The sequence below is a fragment of the Ammospiza nelsoni genome, chromosome 1 (assembly GCF_027579445.1).
Source record: "Ammospiza nelsoni isolate bAmmNel1 chromosome 1, bAmmNel1.pri, whole genome shotgun sequence".
In the NCBI taxonomy this organism is placed as follows: domain Eukaryota; kingdom Metazoa; phylum Chordata; class Aves; order Passeriformes; family Passerellidae; genus Ammospiza; species Ammospiza nelsoni.
The window spans coordinates 104,113,767-104,133,614 of record NC_080633.1 but is presented as its reverse complement, the minus strand read 5'-3'; the positions used below and the strand labels follow the sequence as shown (position 1 = coordinate 104,133,614).

General features: G+C 40.2%; 1 protein-coding gene across 23 annotated transcripts in view; it reads right to left on the bottom strand.

The window, feature by feature from the left end:
• Positions 1–19,848, bottom strand: part of EPB41L3 (erythrocyte membrane protein band 4.1 like 3) — a 140,282-nt gene that overhangs the window by 27,620 nt on the left and 92,814 nt on the right. For all 23 annotated transcript variants that reach the window (XM_059490212.1, XM_059490158.1, XM_059490205.1 and 20 more), the window contains exons 4-9: positions 12,847–12,951; positions 10,557–10,599; positions 7,714–7,789; positions 5,964–6,182; positions 5,560–5,647; positions 1,942–2,094 (exon numbers count right to left, since the gene is read on the bottom strand). In XM_059490212.1, the coding sequence (XP_059346195.1) occupies positions 1,942–2,094; positions 5,560–5,647; positions 5,964–6,182; positions 7,714–7,789; positions 10,557–10,599; positions 12,847–12,951 (684 nt within the window). The remainder of the gene's footprint in view (positions 1–1,941; positions 2,095–5,559; positions 5,648–5,963; positions 6,183–7,713; positions 7,790–10,556; positions 10,600–12,846; positions 12,952–19,848) is intronic.

The window sequence follows — 19,848 nt, the reverse complement described above, 5'->3', positions numbered from 1 at the left end:
TGTACATAACCACATATATCCATATTCTACAGAAAGAATTCTGGGAAAGAAGCTGTAAATGATAATCTATGGCAACCTTTGAGGATCATTTCTGGGGGGAAACACTAGCAATGAGCAAGAGATTTCTTATGGTGACAGTGATGTTTTATACCCTATAGTAACAAAGAGTTCAGTTAAGACTTGGGGGACTTCTGAGAAAACATCATTCAAGTGTTTTATCCTGTTGATTTAATTTCACAAGTTATAACTACAGTGTATAACTACAGTGGGAAGCCTAGTAATAGCTGGAGGTGAGCAATAGTCCTTAGGGACTGATTTGGTCTCACACAGCCTTAGATTAAGGATATTTACAGAGAAAGTACTACTGTTAGCAAATCACATTGGTTAGAGTTAATTCATCTGAGGAGGATGAGGTAAGACAGGTAATTGAAAAGAGTTGTCCAGAGATAGAAACAGACCTCTTTAGATTGTACTGCAAATTTATATATTTCAGATGCAGAAGCTGTGCCAGCTATATCTGCTGTAACATGTTGATGGCTACATGCAGATAGCTGAGTAGGTAAAACAGAGTTGCTGTGATGGGGGAAAGGAAGACAGAAAGGCACTTGCAAGGAAGTCTGGATCCCTACAGAAGCTAACAGGGAAATAAGGCAGGAAATAACAAAATAATAAAGATTATGTAAGTTAGTGAATCACATTATCATCAAATGTAATTTGGACAGAGGCTGCATTGATTACGGAACTACAGAAATATTTTACACATGGAACTATGGCCTGGTCACAGGATACTGTGTACCAAGACCAGCAGAGCTCAACAGGGTAGCAGGGGTGGAGGGCTTCAGTGCAGGCATTGGGAATGCCAATGACTATTTGTTTGGGTTCTTAAAATCAAATTCAAGGCTAGAAATTTGGTTAATAAAACTGTGTCTGCTAATGGGCAGGAGAAGTAGGTTTGTGGACTTTGGTTTAGGACTCTATAAAAGGCTCAGGCTCAGGGGTGGGGAGCCCCAGCAATTATGAAGTCAGTCCCAGAGACACTGGCTGCATTAAGGGAGAAATGCCAGTCCTAATCTAAGTGACTTCTGTCCTGCTACACAGCTCCACACTCTAAATGGGTATGGGGATTTCATTTATCACAGGCCAACTATTGTACCAGCATTTAAAATGGAAATCCTCCTTCGCCTGTGATGATCCTGAATTTCTTAAGAGTTACCATCTTATAGGCCAGGTTGGATGGAGCTTTGGACAACCCGGTCTAGTGGATGGCATCCATGCCCACGGTGGAGGGCTTGGAAGCAGATGATCATTAAGGTCCCTTCCAACCCAAACCCTTCCATGACATCCATGATTCCTGGGAGGGCGCCTGCTCAGCCCACGAGGTCGATATTTGCTTCGCATCCTGAAGCTGAGCCACGAGAGGGCACTCACTGTCCGAGGTTTCACATCCCCTTCTCCAGAGCCAGCACAGGAGCTCCGGCGGGCCTGGGAGGGCTAATGTGTGCAGCTACCCAAAATGCTGCAAGTATACTGGTCCTATATGTTTATAAAGGTTGCTATGGCCTGTCTACATCTCTTAGTGGCTGAGACAAATGCCAGTTGCATGTACAACATGAGGGAGGATAACAAGCTCTCCGTGAATAAGCAATATGCTACTAAAATGCCCAAAGTATTCATGATATAGATGAAATTTTTAAGTGCAAATGGCCATATTTATTTCTTACATTAGTTCATGGATGTAAACAGAAAACCACCAAAGTTGTTTTTTAGCTGCATCTTAAAGAAAGCGTGTACCTAACCTTTCCTAGGAAAATCAGCATAAATTAGGAAATATAAATGGAGAGGAGTGTTAAAAGCTTATTAGACAAAACAAATCAACAAATCAGTAAAAACATATTTTTTCTCAAGAGGCTCATCCACTTAAGAGAGCCAGGATGCCCTTACCTCCCCTGGTCGGATTTTGATGTAGAAGTTGTTCCTCTTGTAGGAAATTTTCAAAACCTTTGGCCAGGCAAATCTATTTATTCTGAGTCTGTCTCGATATATTAAGAGTCCACTTGCACAGACTCCTAGCATGATTTCCACTCCTTCAGAATCCTGGAACAGCAAGCAATGCACTTTGTTGAGCATTTCTATCCTTGCATCCTACAGTACTACAGATTCCTGTATCCTGTGTTTCTATTTGAGCTACGTCTTTTTAATGCATCAGCTGTAGTGACCTGATTTCTGAGCATTACCCTCCTCACTGAACGCATTCATGCAAACAATAGTAAGGTTGGGCAGGGTGAAGGAAACTGAGGGTTTCCAATGTTTCCTTATATTTACCAAAGACTCCAAAAGGAGGAGGAAAATTTTAGATGTCATTAAAAGAAATACATCAATCATATAGCAAAGCTTTATTAGCATAATAAAAAAAGTGTTATTAGCATAAATAACAGATTGAAAGTAAGTATGACAGCATAAAAATTTACTTCTCCTGGTATCACTCATCTCCATGACTAAGCCTTGTGAATCCTTAGATAAATTTTTCTTCTGTAGTTTGCTCACCTTTAGTAGGTGGCTTTAGCAAGTTTGCTAATTTCTTTAATGCTTTTGCATCTTTGCTCAGTATTTTCACTTTGAAATGCCCAGTGGGCATAAAGTTGGGCATTTGGACCAGAAAGGATTATTTTTTAAAAGTGTGTGACTGTGACTGTGCTATAACCTGTTTGCCAGGAGGCTGTAGCTCAGACACAATAGCACTACACAAAAGATTTGTCCACAATCTTATCAGAACATACCCATAAATATTCGTTTTTTTAAGAAAGAAATATAGATTTTTCTTTCCTTTAGAAGTCTTCAAATAGTCTAAAACCAATCTTCACTGTCTTACTATCTTCTATCACTGTTTTTTCATTTAGCTAAAGTACTAGTACTGATAGAGTAAAGAAGAATCCACTTCAAAGTACTGAGTTCTTCACAAATTGTTTTTCAATAACTTAAAGTCACAAAAACCTGAACGCAGAAGCTATGAAGATGTCAACCTCTTATGAAAGGAATTCATAATTTTCCTCTAGTTTTCCCAACCAGCCATCTTTTAAGCACTTGGTGAAAATCTGATTACATTTCAAGACCAACACAATAGTATGCGTGGTCAGTCATGATGAAACAGTTACGGCACAGCTTGAAATGAAAAAAAAAAGTTTTAAAATCACAACACAGAAATAGTGCCACAAAGTCACTCCAGGGTTAGAAAACACATCAATAGAGGACATATGTTCCAACAACGATGGTACCACCACCTAAAGATAGATTTTTTCTAAATACAGCTCATGTGTGGTATCACCATCAGGCACTACAGAAATGACAAAGCTATTTTTTTTTCAGTGTACTTCAGTTTCACTTTCCTAAGCAAAGAGCAATATCTAAATACCCTGAACAATTCTAAAATAAAAAATCTCATTGCAATTATCACACCGCCTGGTGAATGTCTGAAATGCAAGTGTGCTCATACATGGCACGTTTCTGCAGGTGCAAGCAACTTCATCATTTTTTACACTTTCTCAGAAATTGTTGAGAAATACCTTCTTCCCTTATCTCCATCATCACCACAAATCTAAGTTTATTCAAGACTTCTGTTACTTGGTGTCAGAGACTGTTTTCCAATATGCTACTTCTATTGCAAAATGAAACCTGAATAAAAGAATTTGGCTATTTTCAGGAGCCATGTAGTTACATGGGACAGGAACCTCTTAGCTGTAATGTCCAAAGCACATCCCTCTAGCTCTGCATACAGATAGGGTGGCCCTCCTCAGAATGGTGACAGCCCAGAGGACAAGTCTGTCTATTTGAACATATTTTTCATCACAGCCTTGCATTTTATAACTGAGAACTCATTTTAATCTGAGCTGGAGAGTCCAACATTGAATATATTGGCACAACCTTAATGAATTGACATTTACATAGAGACATTTGCTGTGGCATGACTTCCAAAAGACATGCACAGATACTTGTCCCTTAGCCTGACATCATCAAATCTCACTGGCAGACTTAATTAAAACTAAACATGACTTCTCACGCAGAGTCTATTTTTCCCACCTTCAGTTCAGGCTTCAAGATGACTGTAGGTTTCCTTAACCCACAGACAGGCACATCTTGGTTATCACTGCAGCTTTTTAAAATAAAGAGCATCAGTTTGGAGAGAGATTAGCTTTTCTACTTTTTCTACTTTTCTCTGAGTCTTTCAATTTGAAAAAAAAAAAAGAAGAGCAAACCAGGATACTAATACTTTTTCAGGAAAGAATAAATAAAATCTTTTTTTAATAATATCTTATCTTAAAATTCACAGCTTTTCTGTAATATTCTGAAAAAACACTTAGGCCTTAATGCTATGTTATGTAAAATTTTCAGAAACAAAGCCTGTAACTTTTTAAAAAAGTAATCCATTTAGTTGCTGGTTTTTGGACTTCTTTGCATTGTGACATCTGCCAATCCATATCTCCCTGCTCCAAATGTGCCTCAAGACAGAGTGTGTATCTGCAGGATACAGGGAAGGCAGTGGCATCCCTCCTGGTAGATGTTGCCCCTTGAGCTGTACTCAGATTCTTCATTTTCAGTGAAGGCAATTAACAGAACACAAAAGATTGCCTTGAATTCTGTAACACACATGTACAGCTCCTATGAAATGCCCCAGGGACACCGTTGCAGGCTCTTTCAAAATCCAAGCAGCAAATTTATCTCAATTCTTGAAAGGAGCTGCAGCAGCAAAAAACCAAGCTCACAATAACTTGACCTTTAGAGAAAATGCAGTTCCCTCCACAAGGCAGGATTCTTTGGTTCCATATTCATTTGCCAAGGATGCTTGCTAACCTCAAAAATGCTAAAATCCATTAGTCTTACTCTGAAGAGTGAAGAAAACAATAGTAATTATTTATTTGGGAAAAAAACCTTAAAACCAAAAATTCGACAACCAATACAAGGCTAATAAGTGACTCTCTCCAGCCACAGTAAGAATGACCATGTTTTATTCATAACTTAGTCTGCTGATGATTAGAGAAACTACTTGATCATGGGAGAATGTTTCCAGGAGAATTACTGCCCTCCCTGTCAACCGCAACAACCACACTTCAGGAAAGAGACAAGCTGCTCTCTCCCCATTATCATCAATCTGATTAGGTTTCCAGCACAGCTAAATAATTGCTTTAAAGTCCTTTGCAGCATAAAAATGATCTGCTATCCAGTTAAGATAGCATGGTTGGCCTTACTAAACTGGAAAATGTAGCTGAATGAAAAGAAAATTCACCACTCTCTGGACAGCTTCTAAAATCCTCCTTCATCACCTCATCCAATCAGTATTTTCCTCAAGGATACATGAAAGTTGATGTGCAACATCTTTGAATCTATAGGATAAGTTATGTTATGGTTAAAAGATATATTTATGCTTATTTCATGAGTCCACCTTTCCTCATGACACATGAGTCATCTCTGTCTCAAAAATACAAGAAAAAATTAATCAGGGAGCCTATGCAGATCCAAGCACTATGCCACAGGAGACATGGCCAGTGAAGGAACCAAAGCACATACCTTGGCATGATGGAGGTCTACTCCATACATTGATAGTTTTTTGGCATTCTCCAGGAAATGCATCTCAGCTTCTGCAGGTGTCATTCCCCTGTGGAAAAGTAACCAGTTCTAGCATAAATGTTAAGGAAACAGAATCCAAAAGAAAATCCAGCAGCTGGAAAACACTTTCAGCCTGTCAGAAGTATAGTTTTACCTTTTATGTATCTGGGTACCTCACAGAGCCACAGCTCTAGTGCAGACCCTGCTAACTCACACACTGCAAAGCTCTTCTCTATCCACAGACATGCAGAGGAGTCTTGCCGGAAAAATCTTAAGTACACCACTGCAGAATTTAACATCTCCTGATGCACCAAGATGGAACCTGAAGCAGGCTGGAGCTCACACTGATGCTGCTCCGTGCTTACCTGTGGCTCTTATGCAGCTCGATCACTTTGTCCTCCAGCTCCTTGGTGTGGTTGGGCGCGAAGCGGAACTCGCTGATGTAGTCGCTGCCGTACTCGTCGGGGTCGTAGTCGCCGAGCTCCGACTGCACGGTGTAGGAGCCCAGCAGGGCCAGCGTGACGAAGGAGCAGGGCAGCCGGCCCGAAACGATGTCATCTCTCAGCTGCAGGCAGAGGTAGTACCTGCAGGGGAGCACCAGAGCGGCTCAGACAGGGCTCCTGCACCGCTGCCTCCAAAGCACTGCCCGAGCACTGGAAAGAGTTCCAACAGGCATTTGCAGACAGCCAAGCCCAGAGATCTTCAGCCATTCACAAGGACAATAATAATTTTGTAAAAACAATCCCAGAACTCCCAGAACCCCGAGCTCTTGCCTAATTTACCAGTAGGAACACCTGATTTATCTTTATACAGCAGCATGGAGATCTCTAAATAAAGGTATTACTTTGTTTAGTGAGCTAGATGAAGAAATACCCATTCATCATACTAGTTTTCTATCATAAATCACTTACATATAAAACTACCTGATAATTCTTTCATAAGAAAAAAATATTTAAATCTCTCACACAGTGTTCATTTCAGAATAGGACAACTCCAAGTCTTCAAAAAACATAACGTGTCTCTTTAGCAACATGTTGTGCTTTCTCAATAATACATTGAAACAGTAAGTGCTGTTAAAATCACAGAAATATGCAATGGAAGGTTTCACCAGATACATGAAAACAGAAAAAAGTGAAGAGCATTGGTTTGGTGGCAAAGGCAGAGCTCCCAGGGGAAATTTAGGAGTCTGAAGAGGAATAAAGCAATCCTTTCCTTTGGAAGTCCTCTGTTAAATTGTGAACTCTTGGCACACTGGCTTTCTGCACAGTACCTACCACAGGGGACCCTGATCAAGGCTAAAGGCTTCATGCTACCTTAAAAGCATCAAGTAGTCCACAAAACACTGAAGGTTAAAAATATTCAAAGGTTGCCAAATGTTGCAACAGGCTGAGAAACAGTTTGCTGATGGCACAAAAACTCATCACGGATCAAAACTTTTGTGCCTCCTTCCAAGGAGGAAATCAGGTGAAGTTTTGGGTTTTTTGGTGTGGTTGCAATGTGAATACAAAACCAAAGAGCAGAGGTGTAGAGTGCAGAGCTGAGCGACTTGAAGAGAAGGGAACAGCTATTAATTACCACCATATTCTCTATTCCATGCACATCGATTGCTCACTTTGTCAAATGATACACAAAATTTGCATATGCATGCTTATTCTCATCTATCCTGGCTTCAGCTGGGAGAGAGTTCATTTTTCCCTAAGTAGCTGGTACAGTGTTTGCTCTGTTTTGGATTCAGTATGGTCACGAAACCACAACATTATCTCACTTCTTTCCTTTCATAGTCATGATTTTACTTACAGTAATAACTTGTTACCACTATATATGCAAAAATGGGCATCAGGCATCTTTGTGAAGATTAAAATCAACTCAAAGGAATTTACATATTGAAAAATCTGGGGATTAGGCTTAAACTACACAAAATACTTCATAACACAGAGGACAGACACTGTTCACACTATCTTTTTTGTCAAAGTATTGCATATTTTCCATAAGCTCATATGAAAAAGAGAGACAATTGGAATATAAAACATTTCTTTTCTTGTATAATTAGAGTGTAAGTGCTACCAGGAACAGCTTTTAAGCCACTTCTTAAAAGGTATTTAATGTTTAAAACACCTGGTAATGTCTTCAGATAGCTGGGCAGGGTCTGGAGGGTAGAATTTCACATTAAATGCAAACTGCCAAGCACCACCTGGAAAAAAACACAGATTGACTGAAAGTACACTGCAAATGCAAACAGAGATGCTCATGCTATTCAATCACCAGCGGACTTAAAAATATCCCAGACAAGCAATTAATAAGAACAGGTTTTAGAATATTTTTCCCACACATCATACTGAAGATAGTGTATTAGATCAGATTTTCTTTACTTATTTAGCAGGATTTCCACGGAAGTGAGGACTCTGAGTGAGCAGTAATTTATTACTAATACTAAAAAAACCTCTCAGTGTGAGAACAATGTTTATTGAAAGTAAGCACCACACAGTCTGTACAAGTTTTAAAAACCAATAGCCCAAAGCACAGAGACCGCAAGCCAGAGTAAGAATGGGCTCTGGAGTAGGGTGATGTGCTGAGGTCTAGCTGCCCAAATCAGCTCACAGCATCCTCTCAGCGTGCTGCCTCAGCACATAGCTCCTTTCTTCAGCAGACATAAATTATTGTGCAGACAAAACTGCAAGGACAAACACAGAGTATGACTGCAAAAGTACATAGCACTGGGGAATTCTTATTTAATCATTTCACTAAATTTAGTTGACCCATGAGATGGATACTGGTTTTTATCTCCAGAGTTGGCAAAATTATTTCTGGAGTGTTAGCTTTAAATGTTGTAAAAAAAAATTATATCGAGATTTAAAAATAGAGTTGAACATGGTAGGTAAATTTAGAAGCTGTTCTGAAAAAAAAAGGGTTAGGTTACACTAGCACATGACTTGAATGCAAATGAAAAGCAATAACAAAACCCCAAACCACACTGTTCTTACAAGCAACAAGGAAATTTTATCCCATGGCAGATCCTATCCACTTTGGTTATCCACACATCTAATCTCAAATGTTCAAGGCCAGGCTGGATGGGGCTTTAAGCAACCTGGTTTAGTGGGAGGTGTCCTTGCCCATGGCAGGGGTTGAAATTATGTGATCTTTAAGGTCCCATCCAACCCAAATGATTCAATGATTTCATGAATGTGCAAGAAGAGTTTTGTTGTTAACCATCAGGAGTTCAGCTCTTGGCAAGACTTTTGGAGTCCTTGATTCTAGGAATTTTTCCATTTTCTTGGGACATAAAAGACAATGAAAGGAAGATTTGGCTGGCAGCAAGGATGGGGCATGGTCCCAGCAAAGAGTAGACCATCCTCAGGGTGGGAATGCAGCCAGAGGTGACACCTGGTTCCACAACAGATGGAAGGGACCATGGCCTGTGAATCTATTCCTTGGCACAAAAAATACATCAAACCTATGATAAAGCCTATCATAATAGCACAGATGGTTAAGATAGAGGAGTAAGCAGTCTTCACCCCATATTTACAGGGTTGGAATAAAACCTAACACTGTGCAAGTTAGTGGGATATAACTAACGGGATGTGAACCTTTCTCAAACACTGGGATGAAGTCCCAGCAATGTGGTCTGCACGTTGTACAACTCAGCCAGTTTAGCAGGACTATATATATGCTTTGGAAAGTATTATGGGTAACAGCACTGCCTTTCCACTGTTGGCCTGTTCCAAACTTCTGGGATGAATTGTAAAGAGAAAGGAAATTATTATTGTCATTTTCTGCAAACAACACTGTCCACTGCCTCAAGTCCAAGATGAGACGCTTCTGCCCTGCTTAATCTCCCAGTGCCACAACCTTTCATTGTCTATTTCATGGCTTGGGTAACTATTAAATGCATTTCAAATATGTGGTGGGGAGCTGAGCTGCTTTACTTGCATTGACCATCTGTGTAAACTGACTCATTGTGGTCTAAAGCACCTTCCCCTCCAGATCCATCCCTTCAAGAGACTTAAAAAAGGCAAATCTACATTACTTTGTATTGCAGATCACTTACTTGTAATGAAAATAATACTGGAGGAAAGGGGAAGTTGCTCATAGTAAGTGGGGAAATTTTCCCACCAGTGTAAATTAACCCTTTTAATCTTGAAGAGGGAAGGGATTTCTTTGCCAGTCTTTATCCAATTAGTGTGAACTACCAGATACATTTGTTTGTGGAAGCAAAAGTGCTAGAAGAGGTCATTTACAAAATGTGCAAAGAAAAAAATTTACTGGAGCTTTTCTGCCCACAGAAGCCATACACATAGACATTTTGTAAATTTTTAAAAGTGAGGGGAAGTAAAAAAATCCAAGTCTAGTTTTGAACCCAGCAGTCTCAAAAAGGTTTTCCTTTGAGCGGTTTTTGAATTTCTAATATATGAAGCCACAAAGTGAAATAGAAATATAGATTTAGAATACAGATTTTTGCTTTTAGTAGAAACTTATACTAAGTTTATAACTAGATGCCTAGTTATAACAATTGAGCTTTTAAAAAGATTAAAGTGAATTAGAAACCTCATGGTCATTTTTGGAAGAGAGATCAATCTTCTGAAATGAAGAAAGAAAAAGTATTTTAGAGTAATATTTTGCATCAGTGAATTATTTCAGTATGGGGCATGAACAGTGTTTCTGCATATGTTATAAATATCAGTAATGCAAGAAATAATTCAAATACATGGCCTAGTCCCTAAGGTTACATTGCTTAATGTCAAATTTCAGGATTTTGCATCACTGCTAATGTCAAGTTGTTTTCAGCAACACAAGTTCACATGTTGTGAGCATCAGTAATGCTTTACCATCATCCTAGCATAAAAAATCTAAAGGATGTACATAATTCCTTTGCTAAAGACTTGGGATACAAAAGATGACTGTGAAATATGCTTTGTCCCCATGGGGAGACGTGTAGAAGGGGGCAATGATAACAAACTTACTTCGGATCTGCTTCTTGATTTCCTTGGCAGGGTCCAACCAATTCTGCAAAGAAAATGTTTCCTTTTTTCAATTTGAAGTAGAAAACACAATAAACGTTATTTTTTAAATAGTGCTATGAGTCAAAGCTAGAACATGTGAAGCTCTGCCACTCCTTTCTCCTTGGGGTAGCAGTAGGCAGGGCTAACACTAACTTTCCAGATGTGGCCCTGGGTATAAACAGGAATTTCATTATCCTTCACAGACTTTGAGGGCCTGAATGATTTGAAATAAAAGAATAAAAAATAGGATTTGGTAAAATAAAACCACAGAGATCTTTTTGCAGAGTATTTTCAGGTAAAATTGAATTTCTACAAGCTTGTTAAAAAGACGTGGTTTTGATAGTTTTTTTTTTCCTCCAGTCCTGTAAAGGCTGAAAAGACTTGCTAGAGGATAAGCAAGTGCAGAGTAGGGATGTTTGCAATGCAGCATGGGCATGAGGGGCTCTCCAGGGAAAATCAGAGGCAGAACCACAGCACCTCTGCCCCCCATCCACACCATGCAGAGCCCAATGACTATGCAAGACAAAACCCCTGCTGAGGAGGCGGAGGATTATCCCAGCGATGTGTTAGTACCCCAGAGATGCCAAGGAGCAGATGAAATCCCTCTGGAGGAGGCACACAGCAGCTTGGGGTCTCAGTGCCTCTGCTTTCTTGACCTCTAAGAGAATCAAATTAATATTTAAAATGCGTCAGAGCCCAGAACAAAAAGTTCACTTTCCCCAGGAAAGTTCCACTTTCTCCAAAGAAAGATAAACAGATGTACCAGAGACAATAAAACACTAAAGAAATACCAAACAAGCAGAACACAACAATCCTCCCCAACAAAAACAACCAGTTTGCAGCTGTCCAAACCTGCTCTGTGGTGCAAAACCTGAGCCTGAAGATCTCCAGCTATTGCTGAGCACAAAAGCACATTATGCACCAAGAAATTAAAGACACATTAGGGTTTCTGTTTACAAAGATGACATGGGATGTGGGCACATATGTTGTTGTCTGGCTGAAAGTTATGTGCAGAGGATGGAGACGAATTGTTAAGTACTTTGACATTAAAAATATGCATGTTATTGATCAATAAAACGGGTGGCAGGCAGCTGTTCTTTTAACTGTTCAGCTCTGTAAAGTAACTGGTGACCTATAAATATTTAGTGCTTCTAAACCACGTGTTAATAATGAATCCATGCTTTTCTTTCCCACAGGAAAGCATACCTATCTGAAAATGCACTTAGATTTCTGCCTAGCTTTTCTCAAAACTCAAAACTAAGCACATGCTAGGGCATTATCTTGTGCTGGCATGGACCAAGTATCTGCTTAAGTGATTTTCTGAATTAGAAACAAAGAAGTCTGTAAAGAAAGTGGAAAAAAGAAACAAAAAGATTGATTTATTTAATATCATATATATCTGAAACAAAAGGAAGCCTAGAAAACACAACTGTTGCTCCCACAAGGCATAAACAGCTAAAAAAGTAGTAGAAGCACCAGCTCCATCAGGGAAGCCCTTTCAAGCTTCACAAAGCACAAAATATCCTCAGCTGATGAGCTCTGCTGATCTACTGTGCATATTTCTAAGAAGTTTTGTATTGGTTTCTGTCAAAATATTTATCTTAAAATGCCAAAATAACACAACATATTTTAAATTATTTTTTGATACTCTCTCTTTCATGGTACCATGTCCCAAACACCTTCACATTAGATATCTTCAACACTTGTAATACACAGCTTGTTTCATATGGAAGTTGGAATGCGGGACAGCAGAATGTGATTCACTGTTGCTACTAACTGCTTCTGAAGACTAATGTCTTTAGTCAAATCAACAATAATGCTAAGATGAAGTCAAGGCTTAAAGCCTTCCCTTATCTTGGCAGTTAGCAGGAACAGTCAGACATCCCCTGCCTATTTGTGTCCCAATCACTATTATTAAGCCATATTTTAGTACGATATGTTTTGCAGTGTATCTATAAGTGTAAATCTGACTTTCATCTTGACAGTAAAGTAATATATCATACTAGAAAGAGCACCAGCTCTATGATTAATATTTTCTATGTCATAAATTGCCGAAAGAGAGGGAACCCAGGGAAGCACAGGAGATGCTCTTGAGGAGTAAAGTCGCAAAAAGACCATTGCTCAAACTGTGTCTATGGAACTTGGCAAGGAAGATAAAACCACCTTCTGGATTGTTTACAGCTGTCTGGGGAGTGTCTCAGGGAGTTCTGATGTTCACATGCCAAAGGCCATCTGCATTTTTGTGGGTTACCTTTTGGTTTTCTGTGTCTCTGTATGTTAGCCCAAAGTAGTCTTTTTCCAAAAGGTTCAGATGCTCGCACACTTTGTCAAATAGCACTTGACCTCTGGAACGTTTCTGTGGGAAATAACAGAAAACAAACAAAAAGATGATTAAGTTTGCAAAATTTTAAAATAACACCTTTTAAAATAAGTTTTAAACACTTTTAAAAATAAGTTTGCAAAATATTAAAATAACATCTTTTCTGTCAAACCAGTAACCTCAAAATGATTCAAATCAATGCATCCATCTTTCCAACCTATTGACCTGGAGCTTCATAACAATCTGCTGAGTGGGGCAAATCCTCTTTTCCTAAAACCTCAAGTCTTCTTGCAGAGTTAGAAATAAGTCATATATGTCATATTTCAACTTCCAGTAGGAAAATCTCTTCTGTCTTTGAGAAACTCCAGCTTCAAGAGCATGATGAGGTCACACCTTTGCAAACTGAAGCAATTCTTTGTGTGCAAGTAGCAACAAATAGCAGTACAAAATATTCCTGGTCATGGACTATCAGAGTTGTGACTGGCGGGGCAATCCACTGGAGGAAAAACCAAACATGGACATACTTTTTGCTTTGGTAACAGTGTGGACTGATTTCAGGACCCATTTTTGTCATCACACAGGGAAACGTGATTATGCCATCCATGGAAATCATGAGAAGAGCCTGGTATCTGACTGGGAATGCAGCTGGGCAAAAAACAGCTTTCCAGTGCCCCAGTAACCTTCTTTACTGCTGGCATGTCAGATAAGAAGGCCTCTCACTGTCAACATCTAGAGCCCTTAGCAGAAGCTTCATAGTATCTATCATACTGGACAGTAAAAATTCAGGTCATGCTGCTTCTCAGTGTTGTATGTGAAATTGAGAAAATAACCCTCCAGAAAACCAAACAGACAGAAACATCCTCTTTATAACCTACACATGCCAACTTTGATATTCATTAACTACGATAAACAATTCAAAATTATTTGGGCCATATTTATCGCTGTGTTTCATCACTGCCTGCTTCCCAAAGTGCAACTCAGCTAAAGGAAAAATCTCTCCACTTTATTCTGACCACACACATACATAAATATTTTAGTTGATGTCAGCACAGCGTTTTCTTTTTCTGTAGGTGGCTAGAACCAGACTGGAAACACACTACTTGCTTCAAAGGCAATGCAGGCAGTTGACAAAAAAGAGGAGAGAATGCCACCTCCAAATTTACATGCATCTGCCAACAGAGCTGCACCCGGACTGCACTTCCAGCCCAGCAGCCTTGGCTGGGAGAGGGAAGCTCAAAATCCAAGCTGACACAGCTATGCCAGCAAACCCATGGAGCCCAATGCCGGCCTCAAACTATTTTAGAAGTCCTAAGTAAGCCAAGAGAAAAAAAAGGAAAGAACTGAGGGTTGCTGCCTAACATCCAGTGAAAACATCACAAGAGATGATGAAGGGAGTTTTGCAGTGTAATCTAATTTGTGTTAAATTTGGTATTTTTACTGGTATTCAAATGGTATATTGGAAAGGTCACTGGAAAACATCCTTTACATTTTATCAATGGAGAAACTGAAGCGTGGCCTAAAAAATGTTCTCCAGCTGAGGAAGGAAAACCAGGCCCAGAAGTGCATTACAAGTGTATTCCTGTAACTTCATTTACTGTGCCTTCCAGCATTATTTGAGCAAACAGCTCTAGGGCCTTGTTCTGTGTGTCACATGCTTTCCACGCTGTAAGTAGGAAGCGCAAATATGCCCCAGCTCCTTTATAGTGTCAAAACAAATGTTTAGTTAATTCTTCACGCCCTGAACTTGAAAGTAGGTAACGAGAGGTTGCTGGTTTTATACTTGGTGCTCTCTGTAGAGAAAGAGGCAGACAAAAAAGATCTTAATACTAGTGTGTGGAGAGGAAGCAACTCAGAAACTTCAAGCCAAAATGCTCACATTTCTGCTGTAAGCAAGCAATGTTGCATTTGACAAATTTCTTGCTCTTCTACTTGTTAACAAATTAAGTAGTTATACCAAATTGGGAAAAACAAGCAGGTTAGCTTGTTAGAGGACACCAGCTCTGAAAAACACTAGAATCCACTAGAAATATCGTTAGATATTTTTCAGGCATGAATGGGATGAAAGGAAATGTGCAGATGTGAAAAAAGACACTTTGCTTAAGCTCTGGGAAATCAAGTAAACAGAAGGGATACAAGACACAGATTAAACGGTATAAATGAACACAAAGGTCTGGGAGCAAAAACGTTATGTTTTTTCACAGCCTCATCCCTGCAGGTCTATAAAGGCCATGGCTCTCTCTTGAAGCTGGAATGGGAATAAACAGCCTCCTGGTGAAGTTCCCAGTGAAAGGAGCCAGCAGCAGCAAACTTGGCAAGCCAGTGCCTGCCAGCAATTCTCACACATAAGGAGAAGCAGACTCTCTTCTCATCAGCTTCTCCTCAGTTTTGATGCTAAGTTGCTCCTTCCTTGGGATGCTGAAGGTCACAAAAGGCTCTCTTGTCCCCTAATGGGCTTCTGCACCATGCTCAAATCTTCCCACATCATCTTCTTCAGCCCACATTCCTCCACCATACCCCCATCACCTTACAAGATCACCAGACCAATATTGTGTGAACAGAGTAGAGAGTGAAGAACTCAAAAATTCAAGAGCTTCCACCTTTGCTCTGCCTGGATAACAACATTATTATCAAGTCAATAACAACATTATTATCAAGTCTCATTGGCAAAAATTTAGATACAAAATTCAGCATTTCTTAATGCAGAACAATAATAAAAAAGTTTTCCTTTATTATGATTAAACTCATGAGCTGCAAAGTACTTATAATAAGCAAATATTATCAAAATGACAAAACGCAAGTTTTTGTTATCACTTCAGCCACAAACTATGTGCTGTATGGTAATCACAGAACTGCTGATGGCTGAGGCTGGAGGGCACTTCTGGAGATTGCCTAGTCCATCCTCCCTTCTCCAGAAGCACCACCTAAAGCAGATTGGTCAGGATCGTGCCCACTTGGGTTTGAATACCTCCATGGATGGAGACTGCACAGTCTGCGGGGGTCACCCTCATAGTGATTTTTTTTTCTTCTGTTTAAATGGAAATTCCTGTCTTTCAATTTGTGCCCTTTGTCTCCTGTTGTAGCAAAAATTTACAAATAACATTCTGGTTCTGTATTCCTCACTCCTCCCATCAGATATTGATACACATTACTAAGATCCCCCTGAGCCTTTTCTTCTCCAGGCTGAACAGTTCCAGCTCTCAGCCTTTCCTCATAAAAGACATACTCCAGGGCCTTCCTCATATCTGTGCCCTTTGCTGAACTCTGCCCAGTATGTTCATTTTTCCTTGTACTGGGAAACCCAGAATCAGACTCAGCACTTTGAGACTGAGAAAAGGGAACGGATAATCTCCCTCGGCCTGCTGGTAACACTGCCCAGGATGGCACTGACCTTCTGTGCTGCCAGGGAACATCACTGACTTCTGTTCACCTTTTTGCCCATCAGGACTCTTGAGTAATAAAACCCCTGTATTGTGCCAACCCAGCTACCAAACCCATATGTTATTGTACTGTGTTAAGCCACGAGGAAAATTACATCGAAAATGAGCAACCAACAACTTAATACAAAGGTATGATGCCAACTTCCTTGTCCTACAGGTGGTAGTAAGACTCCAGAAAATTCCTTTGGGAGTCAGTAACATATAAGGAAGACATCAGGAAGATTTAAAATGTTATGTGTTGGATCGTGTGTCCCAGGCTGGAAGCCAGTTGTGCCAGAGGAAAATTTATGAGGATTCAGATCTGCCACCTCCAATAGAAAAATTTTATTTCTATGAAGGGCAGTAGGCTTAGCTGCCCCATGCCAGGAGGCACCACCTCTCCAAAAGGTCTTCAAGCTGCTGTGGCTCCTGGTTTGGCAAACCTGCCCTGTCCCTGAAACACAATCATTTGCAGTCTTCCTGCAGGCCACTTTGGCACCCACCCTGATAACGCAGCCTGAGGCTCTTCTGTTGCCCCTCACCCTGAATGACCCACTTTCACTTGTTGGGTAACCTCCAACCTACAGGACCAGCCATCTTTCCTAGCTCTATGCCAGCTAGAGCTGTCCATGCTGAGGACCTGTCAGTACTCAGGCTTCTTTCAGACAGAACCCAGCCCTCTGCCTGACAGATTTCTCACTGGAGGGGCAGTGCCATTCTGGGACTGGCAGCTCAGCACGGCTAAGGAGCCTCTGTTCTCAGAGGGTTTCAAGGCATTGGCCAGGCAATGCCACAGCTGGCCTGACCACACCTGCTCCCTGGCCTGGCCACTGCCCTGCTCACATCAGGGGTCTCTCCAGCCCCTCTGAACCAGCACAGCCATGATACTGGGATCCCTGTGCACCTCCCCAGGTGCCAAGGGGTTCAGTGTCTGATTACAGCACAGAGTGTTGGTCTACTCTCAAAGCTCTATTTTTGCTCACTAGCAGATTACCCTCCTCTCACTGACAGGGAAACAGGATGAGGAGCTGATGAGCAGCAAGCAGCCCTCTCTGCTTCCTAGAAATGAAAACCATTGCAGCCTCCAAAGTGACGCACTTTGGGGCGGTTCTGCTTTGGCTTTCAATGCTGCAGTCTCGTGTGGGTGCAGAACGCTGAGTAAGGGCTGCTTGCAGCATGGAATCAATTACAAGGGATCACATTCAGACCAAATTTTGCAGTGCTAGGGAAAACACAAAGTGAGAACAGAGTTCTTCAGCCAGACATCTATAACAGGATTCATTCTTGCCACCAATAACCATCAACTCCACTGCACAGTAACCACAAGGTCAGGACAGCCTGATGAACTGAAACTCCACTTCCCTTCCTGACCAGTCAAGGAGCACAGCAGGATGAAAATGTATCACAGCTGCGGACCTGGAATTTAAAAGGGATGAGTTTGCATGTAACTTTCTGCACAAATACATATGCAAATGACCTTGCTGCTTTCCTGGGAAAAGCTGCCAAGCTGCCAGTGAGCAATGTCACACTAGCTCCAGCCTGGCATCCAACTCCATACAATTACTGTAATAACTCTAGTTAGGCAGGATTGTTGGAATAAGGACAAACAGATCAGTATCATGAAATCCCAGTACGAATAATTGGACTCGAAGTGATGTTGAGGTTATCTGGTTCACATTCCTAATTAGCATTTGCACTTTCCAATGGATCTCAACAATGCACTGTATAAATGTGTGGGCTGGCTCTAGCCTCGCATGCTGTAATGTATTTTGGCATGTGGCTGTACTAACCTCTTCCTTTTCCCCTCTTCCTTCTGGTGGGAAAGAATTAGCTATTTTTTTTTTTCCTTTCCAATGTTTCAAATTTTTTTTGATGAAGAAGATTCCAATTGTGTGCAGACCACTGATTTTAGTTCATTTTCCTGTTACAATTTAAATTACTTTTTGCAATTTAATTTGGTTGATACTTTCATTTTCTACACTGCGTGGCCTGCATGGTAGTCTCCTATGTGCAAATACAAGTAAAACACCATATACTAAAATGCTTATGGCAACAAATAAGAAGCATAAGCAAGGGAAGCTTCTCCATTCCCATGTTGCAGCTTCTGCAATTATTCTTGCAACACAAACAAGTGAAAATGATTAACTGGTTGTCAGGAATACTTTGTACTCACCACAGAGAGCACTCTCTTAACAAAATTCCCCCAGCTGAGTCTCTGAGTCGCTGAATTCCAACCTCCTGACAACACAATTTCTCATTCTTTCCTCATGAACTACCCCATTAATACAAAATATATGCCAAATCCCAGAAAAAAAAAAAAAAACACTTCTTCAAATACTCATTACTTGCAAGCTAAAGTGACCAAGCCTGCAATATCACTTTTGTATGGAGAATCCCATTTCTGGGGGAGGGATATGAACATCACACATATGAAAAAAGTTAATATGCATAGGCAAGTATGTATATAATTTGATGCATACAATACATGGATACAAACAGATGTAAATTTGTAAGTGGATGTTCATTGTAGTTCCAAATGTAGAGAAGCTTGTGGCCACACCATATTGCTTCTCCATCTACAGAAAGTCAATCAGAGATTCTAAACTCACACAGTTGTTCTGGTAAGGAGCACATTTTTATCTGTGAATGAAATAATAATCAACATACCATGACATTTCCCATGTTCTTCCTGAAAAGAGTTTGAGCTGTTCAAGAACCAAAGAGCTGAACTGAGAAATTCTAGGAGCTGATCATTGCACTTTAGGCAAGAAAATCTCCAAACATGGAAGACGTTTTTTGAACATGTCTTGATTGAAGCCAGCAGAAAGAAATCACTATTTTTCTCAAGGAAGATAAGTGGAAAAAGTCATTCCAAGAAATTTTAACTCCATTTAACTTCTACATATTTGTAATTTGCATTTTCAATGGATTCACTCTTTCCCTGTTTATACTTGTCTGCATTTTCTCTCCACAGGGAAAAGAAGATGAAGCAGAAAGGTGACAGGAGTGAAAACAACCCCTGAATTTCTTCAAATCTCTCGTTTCTTAACTGAAGTTCACAGCAGGAAGCTAAGTAAGGAGAATCCAGAAAGAAAAACAGGATAGAGAATCTTTACTGGAGTCTTAACTGGCTGAAAATCAGTAAATTTTCCTCTGGTTTACTGAAGTAAATATCACATGTGTAATGTGTAGGATAAAAGCATCTGGGAGCATGACATGACTTAACCACTGGAATTTAGGTCTCTAAATCCCCTGCTGTGCTTGCTGAAAATGGCACTGGAAGCTCCAGAAGCATCAATACCAGTTAATTCATCTGAAAGTTCAATGTGTTGCGAGTCATGTTCTAGGCATTCCACAAAACATTTTCAAGTCTTTTCTCCTAGGGAAAAAAACCTTTGCCAAAGTTATCAGCGCAACACTGTATGCCAAAGGTAGGCTATACATCGACAAAGCAAACAAGAAATGCCCTACTCCCCTCTTCCACACAGCCCTTTAAAATAAAGGAAATTAACTCATA